The 20,843-nt window shown below is 39.6% G+C and overlaps 1 protein-coding gene across 7 annotated transcripts in view; it reads right to left on the bottom strand.

Annotated features, from left to right (window-relative positions):
* Positions 1-20,843, bottom strand: part of Unc13b (unc-13 homolog B) — a 222,291-nt gene that overhangs the window by 35,127 nt on the left and 166,321 nt on the right. Inside the window, exon 2 of one of the 7 annotated variants that reach the window (XM_035439914.1) lies at positions 1,417-1,439. The exons of the other annotated variants lie outside the window; for them this stretch is intronic. Within the exon in view, the coding sequence (XP_035295805.1) occupies positions 1,417-1,439 (23 nt within the window). The remainder of the gene's footprint in view (positions 1-1,416; positions 1,440-20,843) is intronic. 7 annotated transcript variants of the gene reach the window in all.

A 20,843-nucleotide genomic window follows, 5' to 3' on the forward strand; every position in this document is an offset into this window, starting at 1 on the left:
CTATTCTGGTGCAAATGAGTTCCAGAAGGGGGACAAGAATAAGGTGGTTAGTTCTGCATGGGGTGACAGACAGAATGAGGCTGACAGAACAGTATGGGGAGCTAAAACAGGGTCAACAGGTGATGGAAAGGAGGGCAACAGCTCAGGTAAACACTTTGGATTGAAGGTCTGTCCTTCTTAGTAAACACCTATCAGCTTGTCTAAACTTTAACCCATCTGTGTACTCCATCCCTATTTCCACCTCATCTGCCTCCTGTCCTAGTCCTGGAGTGGATGACAGTGGTAAGGGGAGGGCTAGGAATATGCCAACAGAAGAAACAACAAGTGAGTGAGGTCAGAGGGAAACAAGTCTCCCAAGGATGCTGGGGTACAGGCAAATTGCATTCCTGAATCCTACCAACCAGGACACATCTTCCCTCTGGAAGCAGCTACTGTACTAAGTGGATTCTTACCTCTTTTTTTAATTCTTGGAATTAGACATTTGCCAGAAACTACTTGGCTTCAGAAAATAGACCAAAAAAAAAAAATCTTTGGGAGCTAGGCCCAGATCATGAACACTTCCTGTGCTCAGAGAGGACAACAGTTTGCAGAAGCACAGAGCATGCATTCACAGCACACTGAAGGAGGGAGGGAGGGAGGGAGCAGGAAGAAGTCTAGCCAAAGACTTATAGAAGGTATACTCATACTCATAGACAGAAGAAGTTGTAACTAAAGAAAAGACAAGGTGAACATGAATCCTGTGCTTATAGGTTCAGAACCTATGTACAAACTCATCTGAACAGGATTCAGTGTTTGCTAGGGCCCAAGTCACAAGCAACATAAATCCTCACTAAATTCAAGAGCCAAAGCTAACAGGCACAGGGCATTAGTGCTTCACAAGGCTTGAGATAGCCATACAACAGGTGTACAGAGGCTTATGTCCAGAGAGAGGTCAGGGAGCCAGCTCCAAAGCATGAAGCATTTTCATACTTAGGGTTTCAGACCCTAAAATATATCTGTGGTAGCTCCTGATCTCAAATATTAAGTATGTGAACATGCTGGGCTCAGCCAGGGGTTGTTTACAACATATGCCAGAGTTGGCAACAAGTAGGAAATGGACACACACTGTGCAAACCAGGAGAAGAGGAGGACAATCAAGTGTGTTGCAGTGTCAGAATGAATACAAGTGGAAGCACACACATGCTATATTGAATGTGCATCCATGCCGGCACACACACATTCTCTCCCTATGTTCCAGGGAAGGTGGCATGAGCACACACAGCATAAGCATGCATACAAACTTCTTTCTGGAAAAACAGATTATCTAACGTGAACCATAGCTCAGAGGCACAGGTCATGCACACATATACATACACACAGTACTCAGAGAGCAATAGAAAATAAACAACAATAGGCCCAAATGACCAGAGGCACAACCTGAAGAGCTTCTTGCTTTCCTTCTGTAGGAGAGAAAGAGCAGGAAAAAACAAAAAGGGCAGAAAGGTTAGTAGATTCAGTTCTATCACAGCAACCCAAAAGGATGGCAGCTAATCCTAAGGGACATGGAGGAGAAGGACTCTGAACACTAAATCCCAGTAAGGATTCTGGGAGCCATAAAGGACATCTGACTGGCTCCCAGAATCCTTACTTCTTGTGTTGTCTGGCCTGGCTTTTAGTCTGAATACTCAGGAGGTACTTAATGCAAAAGACAAGATCAGCCTGGGGATTGCACTTGTCCTTTTCCTCTTTCCAAAGTGGTCTGTGGTCAGAGTCAGGGCTGTCAAGATCACAGAATCAGACTCCTCCTGCAGGGATACATGGTGCTAAGCACACAGTACCTTCTTTCTTCAAAGCCATAGAAGCTAAATTCATCTGTATATAAGTCCTCAAACCCTAAGCTTGGTGGCTAACCACTTTCCATTTCACAGTGTAGACTTGGCCATGCACTTGCTCAGTAAGTCTGGGCATAGTTTTCCAGACTAAATTAAGCTGGGCCAAAGTAGGACCCAGAGTTACAGCCAGGATCAAGATATTGAACATGTAAAGACCTTGAAGTGTCAACTGCTCTAACAGAATCACAGTGATCTAGATACAAGCACCATGACTCCAATCTCAGATTTGATTATTGTGTATTAATCTCATAGCAATACTCCAAGGGAAATGGACACTTTTAGACTGGTCAAGAAAGTCACAGCAGGAGACAGTCTCCTTTTCTTTTCCCCAGAGATGACACTGCTTCACAGGACCACATGTGGCCAGGCCCATGTGTGGCCAGGCCCACAGGCTTCCTTCTCTGTGAAATCATCCAACTAGGCCCTTCCACTTCCTTTTCTCCCCATTTGAAAAGTTCATCACTATGATATCACAAATAGAAGAAACCAAGTTATAAATTCTCAATTCTATTTCTGATGGCCAATTGGAGCACTTGTCCAGACAGAAGGATGAACTCAGTAATAGGAATCTTCCAAAACAGCGTGGCACCAGGAAGGTGGGTGAGGATTGAAAGACAGATACTTCCTGGAGCAGGAACAGAGCTCTTTCACATCTACACCCTACCCTCCTGAGGATACTTTTTCTTTCTGGATAAGAAAATCAGGCAAAAAATACTTTGACCCTAAAGACTCAAGCTGGAAATGTTTCTTCCTTCTCCACTTCATATACTATATTCTGACTACCCTTCTTTTCCCTGTCCTCAATTTCTCCAAAATTTTATTTTCAAGAATAAAATATAAATCAATTTATGGATGAGGAAATGGCTCGGTGGCTAAAATGCTGTTGCACAAGCCTAAGGACTGGGATTCAAATGCCCCCAAACCCAAATAGATGCCAGATGGGCAAGGCAGCCCACCTTTAACTCTAGCTTTTGGAAGGCAGGCATGGGAGATCTTTGAGCAACCTGGCTTGTTAGACTAGCTGTATTAGCAAGTTCTGGGTTCATCTGAAACACTGCCTCAACAAACAAGGTGGAGGGCAATCAAGACTCCTGACATTAACTTTTGGCCAAAGTATGTGCACATGCACACACATGCAATCACACATAAATTCTTTAAATATATAATAAGCTGACAAAGGCATCAAGCTCTTAAAGATTTGATCCTGATGGGGTATGTCCTTCTGTATATATGTTTCTCCTTTTGGTTGATGAATAAAATACTGTTTGGCCAATAGAGGCAGGAAGATAGGCAGGACTAGGAGACAAGGAGAATTCTGGGAAAGGTAGGCAGAGAGAGGAGGAAGGAGATGCCATGTAGCCAAGGAAGGAGTAGCATGTCTGAACCTTTCTCTGGTAACGTAGACCACATGGAAATACATAGCTTTATAAAATAGGTTAATAATTAAGATAGAGCTAGCCAATAAGAAGCCCTAGCCATCGGTCAACAATTTAATAATTAATAAAAGTCTTTGTGTGCTTATTTGGGGCAAAGCAGCCATGAGACCAGGCTGGAAAGAAAAATCTAGCAACAAAATGGTACCCAATGCACAAATTTTCACATAAAACCTGACAAAAAATTTTAAAAGGGATTCTACAAACAAAAGAACGGAGGCAAGCACAGCTTCTTGGTAGCAGCATTTTTTCTGGTGGGCTAAGTTTGCTAGAGACAAACAGAGGCTCATGGCTGCTTTAAGAGAGTCTTCCTGACTCAGCATTAGTGGCAAAAAAAAAACCCAAAACAAAACAAACAAACAAACAAAAAAACAAAAAAACTGCATGGCTCTTTTAAGAGGCCCTGATAACAAACAATTGAATGGTTCATATGAGCAGCTGGTGTCAGCAGTGACCATCTCCAAGCATGCTGCACAGCAAATTTAGCTTTTACTCATACAGATAAAAAAGGTTTAAGAGTTGAGGTAGTAAGCACTGCTCCCAGTGCTGGAGGTAAACATACCCCACCATGTTGGAAAGTCAGTAGCTAAACTTTAATTTTAGCCATGCTGTTTAGGAGATAAAAGACTCCTTGGCCAGAAAAAGATAGAGATAGGCGGTAAAGACAGATTCAGATGAAGAAAAACCTCTAAAGGGTTTATAGTGTGTTTAAAATATACGTAGGCTTGGGAAAGAAAAGAAAAAGAATAAAGTGGTTAGCAAATAAATAGAGTAGCTGGGTGTGCTAGCATATGCCTTTAATTCCAGCACTAGGGAGACAAAGGCAAGCAGATTTCAAGGCCAGCCTGGTGTATTTCAAGGGCAGCCAAAGTTACACAGAGAAACCCTGTCTCAAAAAATGAAAAACAAATATAAAAGTAAAAGAAATAGAGTAATAAAAAAAGCCACATAAAATGAAAAGTACATAGAGTCTGAATACTGTATGTTATTGTGTTGTCTTTGAATTATTTAATTGCTAAGGAAAAAGCAACAACTGCTAACAGACATTTGATTATAAATGCTGTGGATTAATCCAACTTACATATTTTGAAAATGCTTTGACTTCAAAATTTAAGTCTAAGGACAGATTACTTTGGAAAAAAGGTTCTGTTTTTGTTTCCACAGAAAATGAAAAGCTGTGGATTCCTTCCAGACTAATATGGTTTGATGAAGCAAGACCCCCAGAAGCAATGGCCCAAATGATCCAACATCCAAAATAGCTGAGACGATATAGCCTCAAACTACTACAGACAAGTCTGGCCAGGTTTCTGGGTTTTCTAAGGATCCCCATGGTATTGACAGTGCTCCCAAACAGCAGGAAGCAGTTTGGAGAGATTGACACCCAAATTCCCAAATACTGTTTATGTTTGTTTTCATTTAAATGGGGTTGGTTATGCATGGTTAATGATCACAGCCAATCTCTTTCTAAAAAAGGGTGGGGAGGAGTATGATGTAGAAATGAACACTTTGCATTGGTATAGATTTTGGTTTATTGATACAAATTTAAGGTCAATTTGTTATAGGTATATTTCCCCTCTTGTTTAGGTATTGTGTTTATAAAGCTCTTTAAAAAATGTCATGTATTAATTAAACACAGATTGTAGTCACCTATAATAGTCAAAACTTAGGTTAGTTAGGTTTTCTAGATATACAGAGATATATTTCAAATGGATATTCTTCAAATCTTTCAAAGACCTACAGAATATGGCATTTAAAATGATTTAAGGTTTTTCATGACAGTGAGACACAACTGCTCCTGGCAACACACCAATTATGTCAGAAAGGAGGATGGGCATTGAAGAAACTCAGATATGGAGCTGTGTTCAATATAGCGAGACTAGCCATTTGGGTAAGAAACTGCTCTTGCCTGAACTGTTTGACTGTATGTTGTATAAACTAGACAGAGGACCCACAGGAAAGTGACTGCTGAATTTACCAAAACAAGATGGGACAGTCCTTCAGGGTTCCTGCTTCATGGAAGAGTCTGCCAGACATAATGCAGGACACACAGAAAAATGACTGACAAAATTCCAATACAGGCCGGGCATTGGTGGTGCACGCCTTTAATCCCAGCACTCAGGAGGCAGAGGCAGGTGGATCTCTGTGAGGTCGAGGCCAGCCTGGTCTACAAGAACTAGTTCCAGGACAGCCTCCAAAGCCACAGAGAAACCCTGTCTCAAAAAACCAAAAAAAGAAAAAAAATTCCAAAACAGGTGGACAGTTTCAAATTTTCTGCTTCATTGAGAAGTCTGCCAGACACACTAGGCCTGTAGGCTGAAGATAGATGCCCCAACAGTACAGAAGAACTTCGGGTGACTATCCAAGCAGCAAGATATCTCTGTCAATTCTAGAGTTTATATATTATCCTTCTGAGGTCTTTGATGGAGTTGAAGACAGATAGTTATGGTTATGGTTTTCCTTAGTTATGATAAAAGATAAGTTACATATAAAACTTTAGACTCACAAAGATAGGGTAGATGATAGAATATTTTCTTGAATTTTGCAAGTGTTGATGGACTAAATATTGTTAACTGTAGTTCTTGCTTGGTAACTGTGTTGTTATATATAATTTTACCATGTTAAAGTTAAAACCTTTCTTTTTATTTAGACAGAAAAGAGGAGATGATGGGGGATGTCCTTCTGTATATATGTTTCTCTTATTGGTTAAGGAATAAAACATTGTTTGGCCAATAAAGGCAGGAAGATGTAGGGACTAGAAGACAAGGAGGCAGGAGATGCCATGTAGCTGAGGACTGAGTAGCAGGTCCAGACCCTTCTCTGGTAAGATAGACCATGTAGAAATACATAGATTTATAGAAATGGGTTAATAATTAAGACAGAGATAGCCAATAAGAAGACCTAGACATAGGTCAACAGTTTAATAATTAATATAAGCTTTTGTGTGCTTATTTGGGGGCTGAGAAGGGCAGCGGGACTTGGCAGCACAAGAGAACTCCAGCTGCATGATCCCAATCCCCAAATTTTCCTCTCACACCAACTTTCTTGGACTTATATATACTTTGTACAATTCCATTTTATCACATAGTCAAAAATCCACATATTTATATACTCATTCTGTTCTGCCAGCCTAACACAGCTCTTCCTGATGCCCATTCATCTAGGAGTTAATTAAGTCCTATTAAGGCATCTAAGGCCTGTTTATCTTTGTTCTCTTTTTTAGTACTAACCATATCATGCCTTGACAAATTCCACTATCATACACATGAGAATATGACAAATAGATACAGATGTTGAATCTTAACTGGATACTACTGTCATTTGTCAGTCTGTCATTACACTAGACTCTTCCCTCCCTGGCTGCTCCCCTAACAGTAGTTATACCATACCTTCAGATCCCTACTTAGTCTAGCATACTATTAATGGACTACTGAATAGCACCTGGTTTTCTCATACTTAGTATAAATTAAGGATGTTTCAACACACACACACCCACACACACACACACACACACACACACACACACACACACACACACCACTACCACCACCACAAAATGACTCCTCTTACTTTCTTATATCCAAGGCTTGAAACAATCCGCCCCCACCCACAGCAAAACAATTGGATTCTTCTTTTTTATTCAGTAGGTATGTGTGGTGGTTTGAAAGAAAATGGTGCCCAAAGGAAGTGGTGCTATTAGGAGGTGTGGCTTTGTTGAAGTAGGTACGGCCATGTAGGAGGAAGTGTGTCACTGTTGGGGCAGGCTTTGAGGGCTCATATATGCTCAAGCTACTTCCTGTTACCTTCTGATCAAGTTGTAGCCAGCACCATGTCTCCTGCAGACCACCATGTCCTGCTATGACGATGATAGACTAAAACTCTGAAAATGTAAGCCACTCCAATTAAATGTTTTCCATTGTAAGAGTTGCCATGGAATGTTGAACTTAATTTTTTTCCATTTGTACAGGGGTAATGCACTGTATTAAATATGTAAAGTCTTAAAAAAAAAAGAAGGGATTTTGAGAACCCATCCCTTGTGAAGGGATGCTTTCTTGACCTGGACACATGGGGAAGGGCCTAGACCTGGCCCAGGATGATGTGGTTGACTTTGGGGAGCCCCTTTTGAGGTCCTTACCCTGCCTGGAGAGTGGAGGGGGATGGCTAGGGGCAGGTGGGATACTAGGGGGGAGGGGAGGGAGAGGGAGAAGGGATTGACATCTGAAGCAAGCTTGTTCCTAATTTGAACTAATAAAATTTTTTAAAAATGAACAACAACAGAAAAAAAAGAGTTGCCATGGTCATGGTGTCTCTTCACAGCAAGAGAAACAATAACTAAAACAGTATGGGTTGATCATTAAATCCTCTGTAATGTATCTCCTAAATATCTTCAACATCTTTTTCTGATCTGTATTCTAGATAGCCACTGACCTAATCCATCCCCTCTCATCTGGACTACAACAAGAAACTCTATGCTCACCTCCTTGGCACTGGACATAGTCCTCTCCAATTCATACCTCAGAGTCTACTGCAAAATGTTCATCACAGTTTTCCTTTGCTTGGCTGCATCAATGGCTCACCATGCCTTATTACAGCATATAAAGTACTTTCTTCATTTTAAATTTCAACACCATTATAACTCACCCTTCTGACTCTCCTTTGTATCTGTCCCATATGCAAAATTCTTACCGAATGTTGCCCATTGAATGAATGCACATCTCCCTCTCATGCTTATGGAACAGACCAGGTCTTGTTCTTTATGACTGAGCTCAAATATTAAAATATCTGTGAAATTCCCTTATTTGACTTCTAAGTGCAGAATAAGATATCTCTCCATCATGTATCAATAATACCCACTCTTCTGTGTAGACTCTTCTATGACAGTACATTATCAATAGTATGTTTCATTGCACTGTCTGTAAAAACATCTCCTTTTATACTTCTTGAAAACTGTGTACTTGTATCTATAATTGTGCACATGTGTTATATAGATGCCAAAGGTAAAGGTTGTTTTCTTTGATCATTCTACACCTTACATTTTAAAACATTTATTGTGTGTGTGTGCATGTGTGTGTGTGTGTGTGTGTGTGTGTATTTGTATGTGTGTAATGCATGCAAGTATTCACATGTACCATGGCATATATGTGGAAGTCAGAAAAAATTGTAGGAGTCAGTTCTCTCCTTCTATCATATGGGTCCCAGAGACTAAATTCAAGTTGTTAAATTTGGTGGGACGTGCCTTCATCCAGTGAGCTATCTTGCTGGTCTTTTACCTTATTTTTAGAGATAGAGTCTTTTGGCTGAACTGAGAACTCAAAATTTGGCTGTACTGGCTGGCTAGCAAACCCTAGAGAGTCACCTCTCTCTGCCTCCACAGTGCTAGGGGATTGTAGGGAATGTGCCTCAGTGCCTGGCGTTTTATGTGAGTACTGAAAATCAAACTCAGATACTAAAGTTTGTAAACAATCATTTTATCAAGTGAGCTATCCCCTAGCCTGAGAACTATGAATTTCTTAAAAACATCTTGTGATCAAGGAATCTATGAACTTCTTGAGAATAAGTATTATATATTTGTTTAGCCAGAAGGCTCAGCAAATCTAGCACTTGAATTAACAAAAAGAAATCTATAAATTTCAGGACTTAGAAAACAAAAGGCTTTTTCTAAGAAAACTTCTTTTGTCCAGAACCAAAGAAAATATGTCAGAAGCCTGTACCATTTTCAGAGGTAGCGGCAGAAGAATCAGTTCAAGGATATACACCGTGAACTGAATGCCAATATAGGATATATGAGGTTCTGTATCAAAAAAAAACACACACACACAAAAAAAAACCCAAAAATTTTAATTAAAAAATGATAGGATGTCTCATAAATAAAATATTCAGGCAAAGACCTGGAGGAAAAGAATAAAAAGAACACTCAGAGTCCTTGAAGAATGCACGCAAGGGTGAAGCCTAAGGTGACAGCATAATTGGTGTGGAAAAACAGCCAGTTTGAGCCTCCCAAAAGAACTCTGATTTCCATTCTAGGTGAGATAGAAATCACTCAAGATTTTGAATAAGAAGTGATATGATCTTTTATAACAATTACTGTGGTAGCTGTGAAAGAACAGACTGCAGAGGGACAGCAGTTTAAACAAGGAGACCAGTTAGACTACTGCAACAATCTAAAGGAAAGAAAATGGTGGTTTAAACAGAATGAATGTGATGACGGCAGAAGTGGTTGCTTACAATGTAGCAGATGGGTTAGCAAGATGGCTCAGCAGAGTTCAACCCCTGGAACCCACATGCCAAAAACAAAGAACTGGCCCCTATAAGCTGTCCTCTGGCATGTGCAAATGTGTACACACACACAAAGAGAGAGAGAGAGAGAGAGAGAGAGAGAGAGAGAGAGAGAGAGAGAGAGGGAGGGAGGGAGGGAGGGGAGGGAGGGAGGGAGGGAGGGAGGGAGGGAGGAGGGAGAGAGGGAGGGAGGGAGGGAGCACAACAAATAAATAAATAAAGTTGAAGGTAGAGAAGTATAAAAGGCAGTTCTGTCCCACTAGTCCCTCAGCCGTTTAGCCCCAAATAAACACACAGAGACTTAAAATAAAAATTATATGCTGTTTGGCTGATGGCTTAGGCTTTTTACTGGCTAGCTCTCTCTTAATTACTAACCCATTTCTATTAAACTGTATCTCTCCATGTAGTTTTGGCTAACTGAAGAATGCTCCAGCAAGTTACTCTTTCAGCGACTACATGGCATCTCCCTGGTGGCTCCTCTCTGCCTTCCTCTCCCCCAGAATTCTCCTTGTCTGGTAGCTCCACCTATACTTCCTGCCTGGCTACTGGCCAAACAGTATTTTATTCATCAACCAATAAGAGAAACATATGTACAGAAGGATATGCCCCATCAGAGAAGGCATAATTTACTAATGGATTGGATATTAGTTTGTGAGGGGAAAAAAAAGTCAGGAATGACCACAATTTACTGTAAGGAAAACTAGATAAACTTCAGAGTTGTTGGGGAATTGAGGAGAAAGATCTAGAGGTTGGTCTGGGATGTGCTTTGAGACACCTGTTTACTTCCTAATAATGATACTGAGTAGATGTGGAGTGGTATTTGTAGATGTCTGGACTTGAGCTGTAAACCTCAGAATGACTATAAGATCCATAATGTTGGAAGATTATCATTTCAAAAGTTGATATGAACAGAGAGAATGTAGCAAGGTTGAGCCTTAGGGTGCTACAAGGTTGTAGAGATAAAGAAAGATAGGCAAGCATAACTTGAAACCAATGACAAATGAAAATTATAATGAGAAAGAGCTCAGACAGCTTTTATGGAAGCCAAGTGAAAAGAATGTCTCAAAAAGAATTGAGGCATAAAGGCATACAATCAAAGAGAAGGAATGAGAGTCCAAGAACAACCTCTACTCTCATGCCCAGTTCATGTCTGACAAATGTGCTAAGCCTTAGCACATTTGTATATATGTGAGGTTGAACCATTCCCTGCACCATGCACACACAACTACAAATGGATCACAGACGACCTAAATATACCAACTAAATCTATGAAGCTCTTGAAAATACAAAGGATTAGGGGCTGGGGAAATGGTTCAATCAAGTGTCTGCTGTACAAGCATGAGGACCTGTTCAGATCCCCATCTATGAATGAAGCAGGGCATGTTGGGGATCTGAATGCATGCCTTTGGTCCCAGCACTTGGAAGAAAGAGGCAAGTAGATCTCAGTGATCAGAGGCTAGCCTGATCTACAGAGCTAGTTCCAGGGTAGCCAAGGCTACACACACACACACACACACACACACACACACACACACACACACACACACACACCCCACACACACAAAACAAAACAAAAAAACAAAGCAGAGCATGGTGGCACATGTCTGTAACCTTAGTATGGGTTGGGCAGGGTAGAGACAGGCTGATACTTGGAGTTCACTGGCCGGACAGTCCAGCTAATCAATGAGCTCCAAGCTCAGAGAGAACCTATCTCAAAAAATAAGGTTGAAAACAATAGAGCATTGTTTCTTAACCTTCCTAATGCTGTGACCTTTTAATACAGTTCCTCATGTTGTGGAGACCCCACCCATAAAATTACTGTATTGCCACTTCATAACTGTAATTTTGCTATTGTATGAATCATAATGTATATATCTGATATGAAGGTTATCTGATATGCAACCCCCATAGGTTGAGAACCGCTGCAATAGAGGAAGATACCCAATCAACCTCTAGTCCTGTAACCTCTGTAACATGCACAAACAAGCACACACTCACATATAACACACACACATATATGAAATATTAAATCTTTGTGATTTTGTATTAAACCATGGTTTCTTAGTTATAATAGCAAAATCATGATCAACACAAAAATGTCAGTAAGTTGAATTTTATGAAAATTCAAGACTTTTTTGTGCTACTTCACATCAATTATGACAGCTATTATTACATAAGAAAACAAACATTAGAAATTCTATGGAGAAGTTTGGATTCCTGTGCACTGTTGGTGGGGATATAAAATTATGTACTTTAAAACTGAGCTATCTCCCTAACCCTTCATCCTTCAGGGTATTTTTCTAAGAATTTTATAGGTTTGGGTTCGTATATTTAGGTCTGTGGCCCATTTAGAGTTGTTTTTGCTTGGTGTGTGTGTGTGTGTTTAGTTAAAATATAACCATTTAGAGTTGTTTTGTGCTAGTTAGGGTTCAATCTCACTCTTGTGCATTATGCATGTCAAATTGTCCACCATGATTTATTTTATTCCTTTATCCTTTAAAAAATGACCTTAGGGGGCTGTGTAGATAGCTCAGTGTTAAAAGTACTGACTGCTCTTCCAGAGGACCTGGGTTCAATTCCCAGCACCCATGTCAGGCAGCTCACAACCTTCTGAAAGTTCAGCTCCCAGGAATCTGGCCCTTCTGGTCTACATCAGCACCAAAACATATGTGGCACACACTCACACATATGCATATTTTTTTAAAAAAAAAGCAGCCTTAGAACTTTTGTCAAAGTTGTGTTGGACATCTTCCACTATTACACTCTATTTTATGTTTTAGTTCTGGGCTTGAGGAGAGACCTTGTCTCAAAAAAGAAGGTAGATCCAGGTAGTGGTAGAGCATGCCTTTAATCCCAGCACTTGGGAGGCAGAGGCAGGCAGATCTGAGTTTGAGGCCAGCCTGGTCTACATAGTGAGTTCTAGGACAGCCAGGGCTACACAGAGAAACCCTGTCTTGAAAAATCAAATAATAATAATAATAATAATAATAATAATAATAATAATAATAATGTAGAGAGAGCCATAGTGGAAGAAGTCTGACACAGTAATCCCACTTCAGAACATACACCCAAGAGAAATGAAGGCAGGGACTCAACACACACCTTTATAACTATAGTCAGAGCAGCGCTTTTCACACAGCCAAAAGAAAGATGCTACCCAGCTGCTCACAACAGGCAAACGGATGGGTAAAACGTAATATGTACATACAATAGCATACTGCTTGGGAGAAATGTTGACACATGGATGAACTTAGAGGACAAGAAGCAAGACAAAATAAGCCAGCCTCGAAGGACAAACATCATTTGATTCTACTTATATGAATATACTAATTCATCCACTGAAGCAGTTGGTTCACAGAAACAAAAAGTTTCTAGACTATTGGAAGGAAAAATGAGTAGTTAGTATCTAAAGGCTTCAGATCTGGGAAAAGTGTATAGATGGTGGCAATGGTTGTAAAATATGAGTATACAGAATTTACTATTTAAAATGGTTAACATTTTTGTTATACATATTTTACTATAGTAAAACTTTTTAAAGTAATAAAATTTTATCAAAAAAAGGCTTCCCTAGACATCAAGAAAATGAAAAACATATAAAACCAGAGAATATATTTACAAGTAATATAGCTGATAATGAATGCACTTATATCCAGAACATTCCAATAGCTTATGTACATCTTTGATTTTTGCTTGTATACATCTTAACAATAAACAAGTAAACATTTTTTTTAAATTTGTGCCAAATTCTAATATGCTAATTCTATTTTAATATTCTTAAAATATTAAACGATGAGTGGTAACATGTTATATTCCAAGAACATAAATTTTAGATACCTCTGAAGATTTGTGAGAGGACTGTAAGTCTTGAAAAACAAGACTTTGGTTTGAATGTGAAATATCCCCCAAAAAAGTGCCAATTTTTTTGTTGTTATTGATTTTGTTTTTCAAGACAGGGTTTCTCTGTGTAGCCCTGGCTGTTCTGGAACTCACTCTGTAGACCAGGCTGGCCTTGAATTCAGAGACCCACCTGCCTCTGTCCCCCATGGCAACCAGTTGTGCCAAAAATTTAAATGGACATTACTCTAGTGGTTATATAAAAAGGACCAACAAGCACACGCATAGATATTTAATAAAATTAGCCACTATGGAAATGCAAATCAAAATTTCATTGAGAAACCACTTCACAATCACAAGAGTGATCAAAAAGACAAAAATTGTTGCCAACACTAGTCTGAAATTAAAACCCTATGTTGCTGTTAAAGATATATAACAACTATGTGGTGGTTGTGATTGCCTTTAATCCCAGCACTCAGGAGACAGAGGCAGAAGGATCTCCATGAGTTAGAGGCCAGTCTGTTCTACAAGGTGAGTTCCAGGACAGCCAGAGCTATACTGTGGAACCTTGTCTCAAAAAAAAAAAAAAAAAAAAAAAAAAAGGTATGTAATAGGGTAATAGGGTAATCATACTAGAAAACTCTCTCATAATTCCCTAACTTGTCAAACATAGAACTAACACAGGAAACAGCAGTTCTACTCCTGAGTAAATATCTAAGGGAATAGAAAACATGTCCAATGTGGACATGGTACAGTAAGTAAGCCTGTAATCCTAGCAGCCTGGGTACTAACTCACAACAAACACATTCACACAAAACGGACACATAACTCCGTGTTCACAGCAGCATTATTCTTAAGAACAAGAGGTGGTAACAATTCTCCAAATGACCATCAATAAATATTATTCAGTCACACACACAAAAAAAATGAAGTACTGATATGTGCAAAGCCACGAGTGAGACTAAAAAACATGCTAAATGAAAGAAACCAGACACAAAGTGTCTGCTATTATATGAGTTCATTTATGGAGACTATGCAGAACAACAACAACAGAAAAGTAGATTATTGGTTGTCAGAGACTGAAGGATGGGAGACTGATTGCTAATGGGGCTTCTTAAGATGTTGGAAATGAGCCGGATGTTGGCGGCACACATCTTTAATCCCAGCACTTGGGAGGCAGAGGCAGGTGGATCTCTGTGAGTTTGAGGCCAGTGAATGCTAGGATAGGCTCTAAATCAATACAGAGAAACCCTGTCTCGAAAAACAAAATAAAACAAAACAAAAGATGTTGGAAGTATTTTTATATTAGATAATGAGTGGTTTTATAAATATGTGAATATGTAAACAAGCTAAAATGCTAGACTACCTTTGAAGAGATGTAAGGGCAATTTTATGATATGTAAATTACAACATTAAGGCTTTCATAATAAAAATAAGAAAATGACTACCCGTTGTGTCTAGTTGCTGACTGACTCATTAAGAGGAGGATTAAAGACAGGCCAGCAGTTTAAGTATGGCAGTCATCTCAGGACTTTTTGACCCAGCAGTTCTCCTTCGGGCTTCAAGGAGTCATAAAGATGCACTGCTTTGACACCACAGTGTTTCTTTTGCTGCTGCAAAGAAGTAATTTCTGGATATTCAAGGAAGAAAAAAGCTGGCTTCAGAGTAAAGAAGAAACGAAATCCCTTATAGAAGGGGAATTATAGAAGGTGCTTTGGGCACCTTAAAGAATGAGAGAATGTGGTAAGCTAATATGGCAAATTCAGTGCCAAAGGTCAGAAGGAAGCACATACATGCAAATACACCGAAAACAGAAAAAGCAAGGCAAATTGTGAGACAGAAGTTTCCTTTGCAAAGGGGTACAGTAGAACAAGAGAAGATAAATCTGAAAATATAAACCAGAGACCAGTTGAAGTAATGACAAGTGAAGGAATGTGGACTGTTTTACACATATATAAGGTATCAGGAACAGCTCCAGGGATATTTGAAAAGACAGTGACATGATTTAATTTTTTTTCATAAAAATCTAGGATGCTGATGTCTCCAGCAGTTCTTTTATTGTACAAGATTGTTTTAGATATTCTGTGGGTTTTGTTGTTGTTTTGTTTTTTCCTATGAAGTTGAGTATTCGTTCAAGGACTGTAAAGAATTGTGTTGAATTTTGATGGGGATTGTATTAAATCTGTAGATTGCTTTTGGTGAGATGGCTATTCTTACTATGTTGATCCTACTGATCCATGAGCATGGGAGATCTTTCCATCATCTGTTATCTTCTCCAAATTTTTTCATCAAAGATTGGAAGTTCTTTTCATACAGACTTTTCACTTGCTTGGTTAGAGCTACTGTTATGTTTTTATTTAAAAAGAGGAAAAGAGAAAGATGAGACATGAGACATGTTGACTAGTTTATTATAAGGCCTGGCAGAGTAGGGAGACTAAGAGAGAAGAGGAACAGGGGTAATGGCTGACCACCATGGCCAGTCGCCATAGAGGCAGAGAGAGTGCATAGGTGAGAGAGAGCCAAGAAGAAACAGAGAAAGAGAGTAGAGAGGAAGCAGAGACAGAGAAAAGCAAGAAAGTTGGGACTTTTAAAGGGAAGACTGCGCATGTGCACTGAAGTTCCATGCATGCCCAGAGTCATCATGGGGGACGGGGGACGCAGTGATGATGTAGCACGTTTTCTTGTGCATGCCCTGACTGTTGTCAGGGGACAGGGACTGTCTCTTAAAGAGGTAGAGCCGATCATCGTCAAAGCCTGAACCTTTCATTCCCACCACTACTTATTATTTTTAAAAAAAGGTGGGTGTTAGACATGGCAGATTAAGGAATAAGGGCGTCAAATTCTCAAGACTGCTTCCTGCTGACGTGGGGGGCGTTGACCATCCTTGGGGGACCCGAGAAGGTTGGGGTGCTGCCACGTCCTGGGATAGGTGGTTGTTTCATTGCAGTCCAGGCTGTACAGAACTCCCTGACGCCTCTTAGACCTGTTTGTTTGGATCCAATTCAGCTCCCTGGAACTTACAAGAATCTAGATTGCAGCGAACAGGCAGATGAGTGAGTTCCAGAGATCCGTAGTTGGAAAGGCAGCGAGTTGAATTGTACAGAGTTCTGGCATCTCAGACTGCTGCAGTTAGGAGGAAGTGCCAGGAAAAGCCGAGATGGAAGTGGGTTATGAGTTCAGATTTTAGGATCCCCGAAATTTACCATGCCCAGGGCAGGAGAAGTTAGAGAGAAAGCCTATCCCACCAGCAAGCTTCAGGAGAGCTTAAGGAGAGAGCCTAAACCAAGACGGGCACCAATGTAATGTTTTTATTTAAAAAGAAGGAAAAGAGAAAGCTGAGGGATGAGACATGTTGACTAGTTTATTATACGGGCCTGGCAGAGTAGGGAGACTAAGAGAGAAGAGGAACAGGGGTAATGGCTGACCGCCATGGCTGGTCGCCATAGAGGCAGAGAGAGTGCATAGGTGAGAAAGAGCCAAGAAGAAACAGAGAAGGAGAGTAGAGAGGAAGCAGAGAGATGATTTAAATTTTTTACATCCTAAATTGAAGTTTATGACTTGACATTACCATTCATATTATTTAAGTCCTTAAATACTGGAGGTCTCAAAATTTCATAAAAAAAAAAAAGCCATGTGAATAACAACGGTTTGAAAAAGGATTTTTCCATCACTTGGCAACAAGCTAAGGAAACAGTAAAGAAATTTCCTACTTGTTCCTTCTATAACCAAACTCCTTTACCAGCAGGTAGTAACCCTAAAGGTATACATAGAAATGCAATCTGGCAAATGGATGTGTTATTTACTTTGAAGAATTTAGAAAATTAAAATATGTGCACCATACAATAGACACATTTTCAGGGTTTCAATGGGCCACTGCCCTGAGCTCTGAAAAGGCTGATTCTGTTATTAGACACCTAGTAGGGGTGATGGCTATTATGGATATACCTGCACAAATAAAAACTGACAATGCTTCAGCATATGTCTCCACCAAATTAAAACAGCTTTTTAAAATATTATAACATAAAGCATATAACTGGTATACCACACAATCCTACAGGACAATCAATGGTTGAGAGATCTAATCGAACTTTAAACAGGCAGGGGGAACAAAGACCCCCCCCAAACACAGATTATATAATGCTTTACTAACATTAAACTTTCTTAATGCTAATGAGAAAGGGAAAACAGCAGCAGAAAAACACTGAACAATAGAAAAAACTTCTGAACTAAATTACTCCGTGTACTTCACAGATGTATTGACCTCAATATGGAAACCAGGATATATGTTATGTTGGGGTAGGGGCTTTGCCTTTGTTTCTACAGGAGAAGAAAAGCTTTGGATACCGTCAAAGTTGATCAAGATCCAGTTTAAACAGGAGAAACCTCTAGAGGAGGAGAAATGATAGGTCATCCACCAAGGTATATCCCATGAGCTGTATGGAGACCTTGCAAAGGTAGGGGGAGTATTTTGTTCCTGTCTTTACAAGAAAACCCATCTCCAAAAATAAAAAAGACACCAAACATGTAGATGCCTAAAGAAGACAGGATAGCTACCCAGAAAGAACCATCATACAAAGAAGAATCTGACATATGGTAAAATATTTATACTAAGCTGTTGTCTTCTGTTTCCCTGCTTCCCAGAACTATCGTGGTACCTACTCACATAAAAAAATCAAACTTGGCTTTGGAGTTGGACTTGGCCCTCCTTCTCCAAATTCAGTTGTTTAAATAAAATTCAGAGCTTCTGTCTCATATCAAAAGGCCATTGGTGTAAGACAGAAGAAAACAAAATCTAGGATTACTATTGTTTTAACTCTATATTCTCAAAAATCTTAATTTTCTTCTTTCTTAATTTCATCCTTATTGTTACCTTTCCCTGTATGTTTACCTATGGAAGTTAAACTTTCTGTGCTGATATTAATGTTTAAGTCCTCCACAGCAAACAAAAAATTTCTTGCAGCATTCTTTGAACTCTCCAGATAGAAGATAAGGCCTCACTTCATTGATTCCTCTTGATTCAACTTGATGCCTCTGAACTAACAAACACCACCCTAAAACCCATTTGGGACTATAAGGCTCAAGACAACTCCAGACTAGCTAGCCGAAACACTGCACCTTCTTATTACACTCTGGTCAGAGCTTCAGATAAGAACTTCAGTCAAGCATCTCCCGCCATGCAGAGACTAGCTACAAATGTTATGGCTAGACCTCTCCAGACTTTGTGTTGCTCTAATTTTTTTTTCCTACAAGATCCCATGGAGTTTTCATCATCCCATTTCAGCAGGAAGTAATCCTAAGAAAACAACGCCCCCTTTCCCTACTGTTGGCTTTAAGGGATAGTATTCACCTGCATAAGGTTGGTTTTAGTTGTTTAGGGTTGGGTATAGAAGGTGATGCTCAGACTTGAGTTATCTCTTTTAGATAAGTTTTAGGGTATGGATGAGAAAGGTATGGTTAAGATGGGATATAGGTAGATTAACATATTTTCTAGTGAACTAACTTTAGCAACTATTAGCTATAGATAAATTGTTAGATTATCATATTGACTGTTTAGAGTCTTCTTTCTGTTTATGATGCTTTGCACACAAATATAAAACTATCTTGATGTATATACATTTTGTATATTGATAAAACTTAAGATATTTTATCATATTGCACTTTGCACTTATACCTCTAGTCAAGACATTTCAGTTCTATCTCTGTTATTAAGAATTATATATGAAACTAAGGTCGTCAAATTTTCATGGTCAGCCCTTTACCTACTCAGACACTCTTGTTTGTCCCATTTTCATTTTTAAAATCACCTAGTATAAACTGGGTATGGTGGCACACACTGTAATCCCAACACTTGGGAGGCTGAGGCAGGAGGAGGAGGATCTTTGATCTTGGTGAAACCTTGTGTCAAAACAAAACATACACACACACACACACACACACACACACACACACACACACAAACACAAACCCAAAATAAAAATAATCAAAAAAAGAATTATATATATGTATATAGTTACATTTTTAAAGTCATTGTCCTGATTAAGTTATTTTGGGAAGCTACAGTCATTGTACAACTATATTTTTGAGAATTACAAACTATTACCACCCATGTTTCTTATCTATGAGATTAATCAGACATAGATATTTGATCTTCAAACACTTCATAGACCTGCAGAATATGGCATTTAAATGTTTTAATATTAGTACTCCATTGACATGAGACACAATTGTTTCTGACAGCACCAAACTATTCCCAAGAAAATGTTGGGCACCAATGTTACTCCTTCTGGAGTCCATTCTCTCCTCTCCTTTGGCCTCTTGGGCAAAGAACTGCCCCACCTTGATCACTGACTTTGGACATGCTGTCCTACTGTGCTTGCAGGAGATAAATTAGAAGACTGCTGAACCTTGCCAAATCAGGATAAGACAGCCTTTCTACCTCCCTGCTTCTGTGTTGGTCAGTCAGATACTCCAGGTCTCAGCCAAAGCTGGTCACCCCTATGCTGCTGTGAGACTTTAGGTGACTGTCCAGGTAGCCTGCTGTTTCTGTCTTTGCTGCACCTTTTGTAAGTTGTTTGCCTGTACTTCCTGCCTACCCTAGTATTGTTATTCTCCTTCTCAGGACTTTAATAAGGCTGAAGATTAGACTGTCACAATTATTGTTCTCTCCTCCTAGATAGAAATATTAGGTACAAGACTTAAACTTTCCAGCTTAGGACAACTCTATAGTAATCTTTGTTATGCCTTTACCCTAGGACTGAATATACAGTATTTGCCTTTTGCTCTAGTTGCTTCACCGGCAATAGGTCTTAAATGTGTATGTTCTTACTTTTCCTTCTCCTAGAGCACACATGATATTTGCTATCTTTGTATATAGTTTTGTATCAAGCCTAGATCTTTTTCTTTAGACTAAAACGGGAATTGTAGTGAGATATCCACCCCACCCGCACCTGTAGTGCTGACCATGCCTGTTTGGGCGTGGTCACAGGTGAGGACGTGACGGGGAGTGAGTGTAGGTCTGGGGTCCAGGCAGGTGGCTCTCTCCTGTACGGGCAGGTCACAGGGAGCAAGCAGCCTGTGTGGATCCTTAGAGCGGGAACCTACGGTGGTTCTTGTGTAAGTGACTTTTCCCCAAAATAAATTATATTTAATATTCGAACCTAGTCCCATGAATCCTTAACAATGCCTCCACAAAGAGGTATACAGTATATTTAAAAATTAAAAAAAGAAAACCCCATCCTATTCATCCAATAAACCTCCTCCCATGGAGAACCATATATGGCCATGTGCTACATACCATTTGAGTGCACAACAGGCTACATATAAGAATGTTGTATGTCACGTAGCCCAGGTCTACTGTAGACTATACCATCTAGGTTTGTGTATGTATGCTTTAATGCTAACACAATGAGGAGGTTACCAACAGTACCTTTCT

Source organism: Cricetulus griseus, chromosome 2 (assembly GCF_003668045.3).
Source record: "Cricetulus griseus strain 17A/GY chromosome 2, alternate assembly CriGri-PICRH-1.0, whole genome shotgun sequence".
NCBI lineage: Eukaryota > Metazoa > Chordata > Mammalia > Rodentia > Cricetidae > Cricetulus > Cricetulus griseus.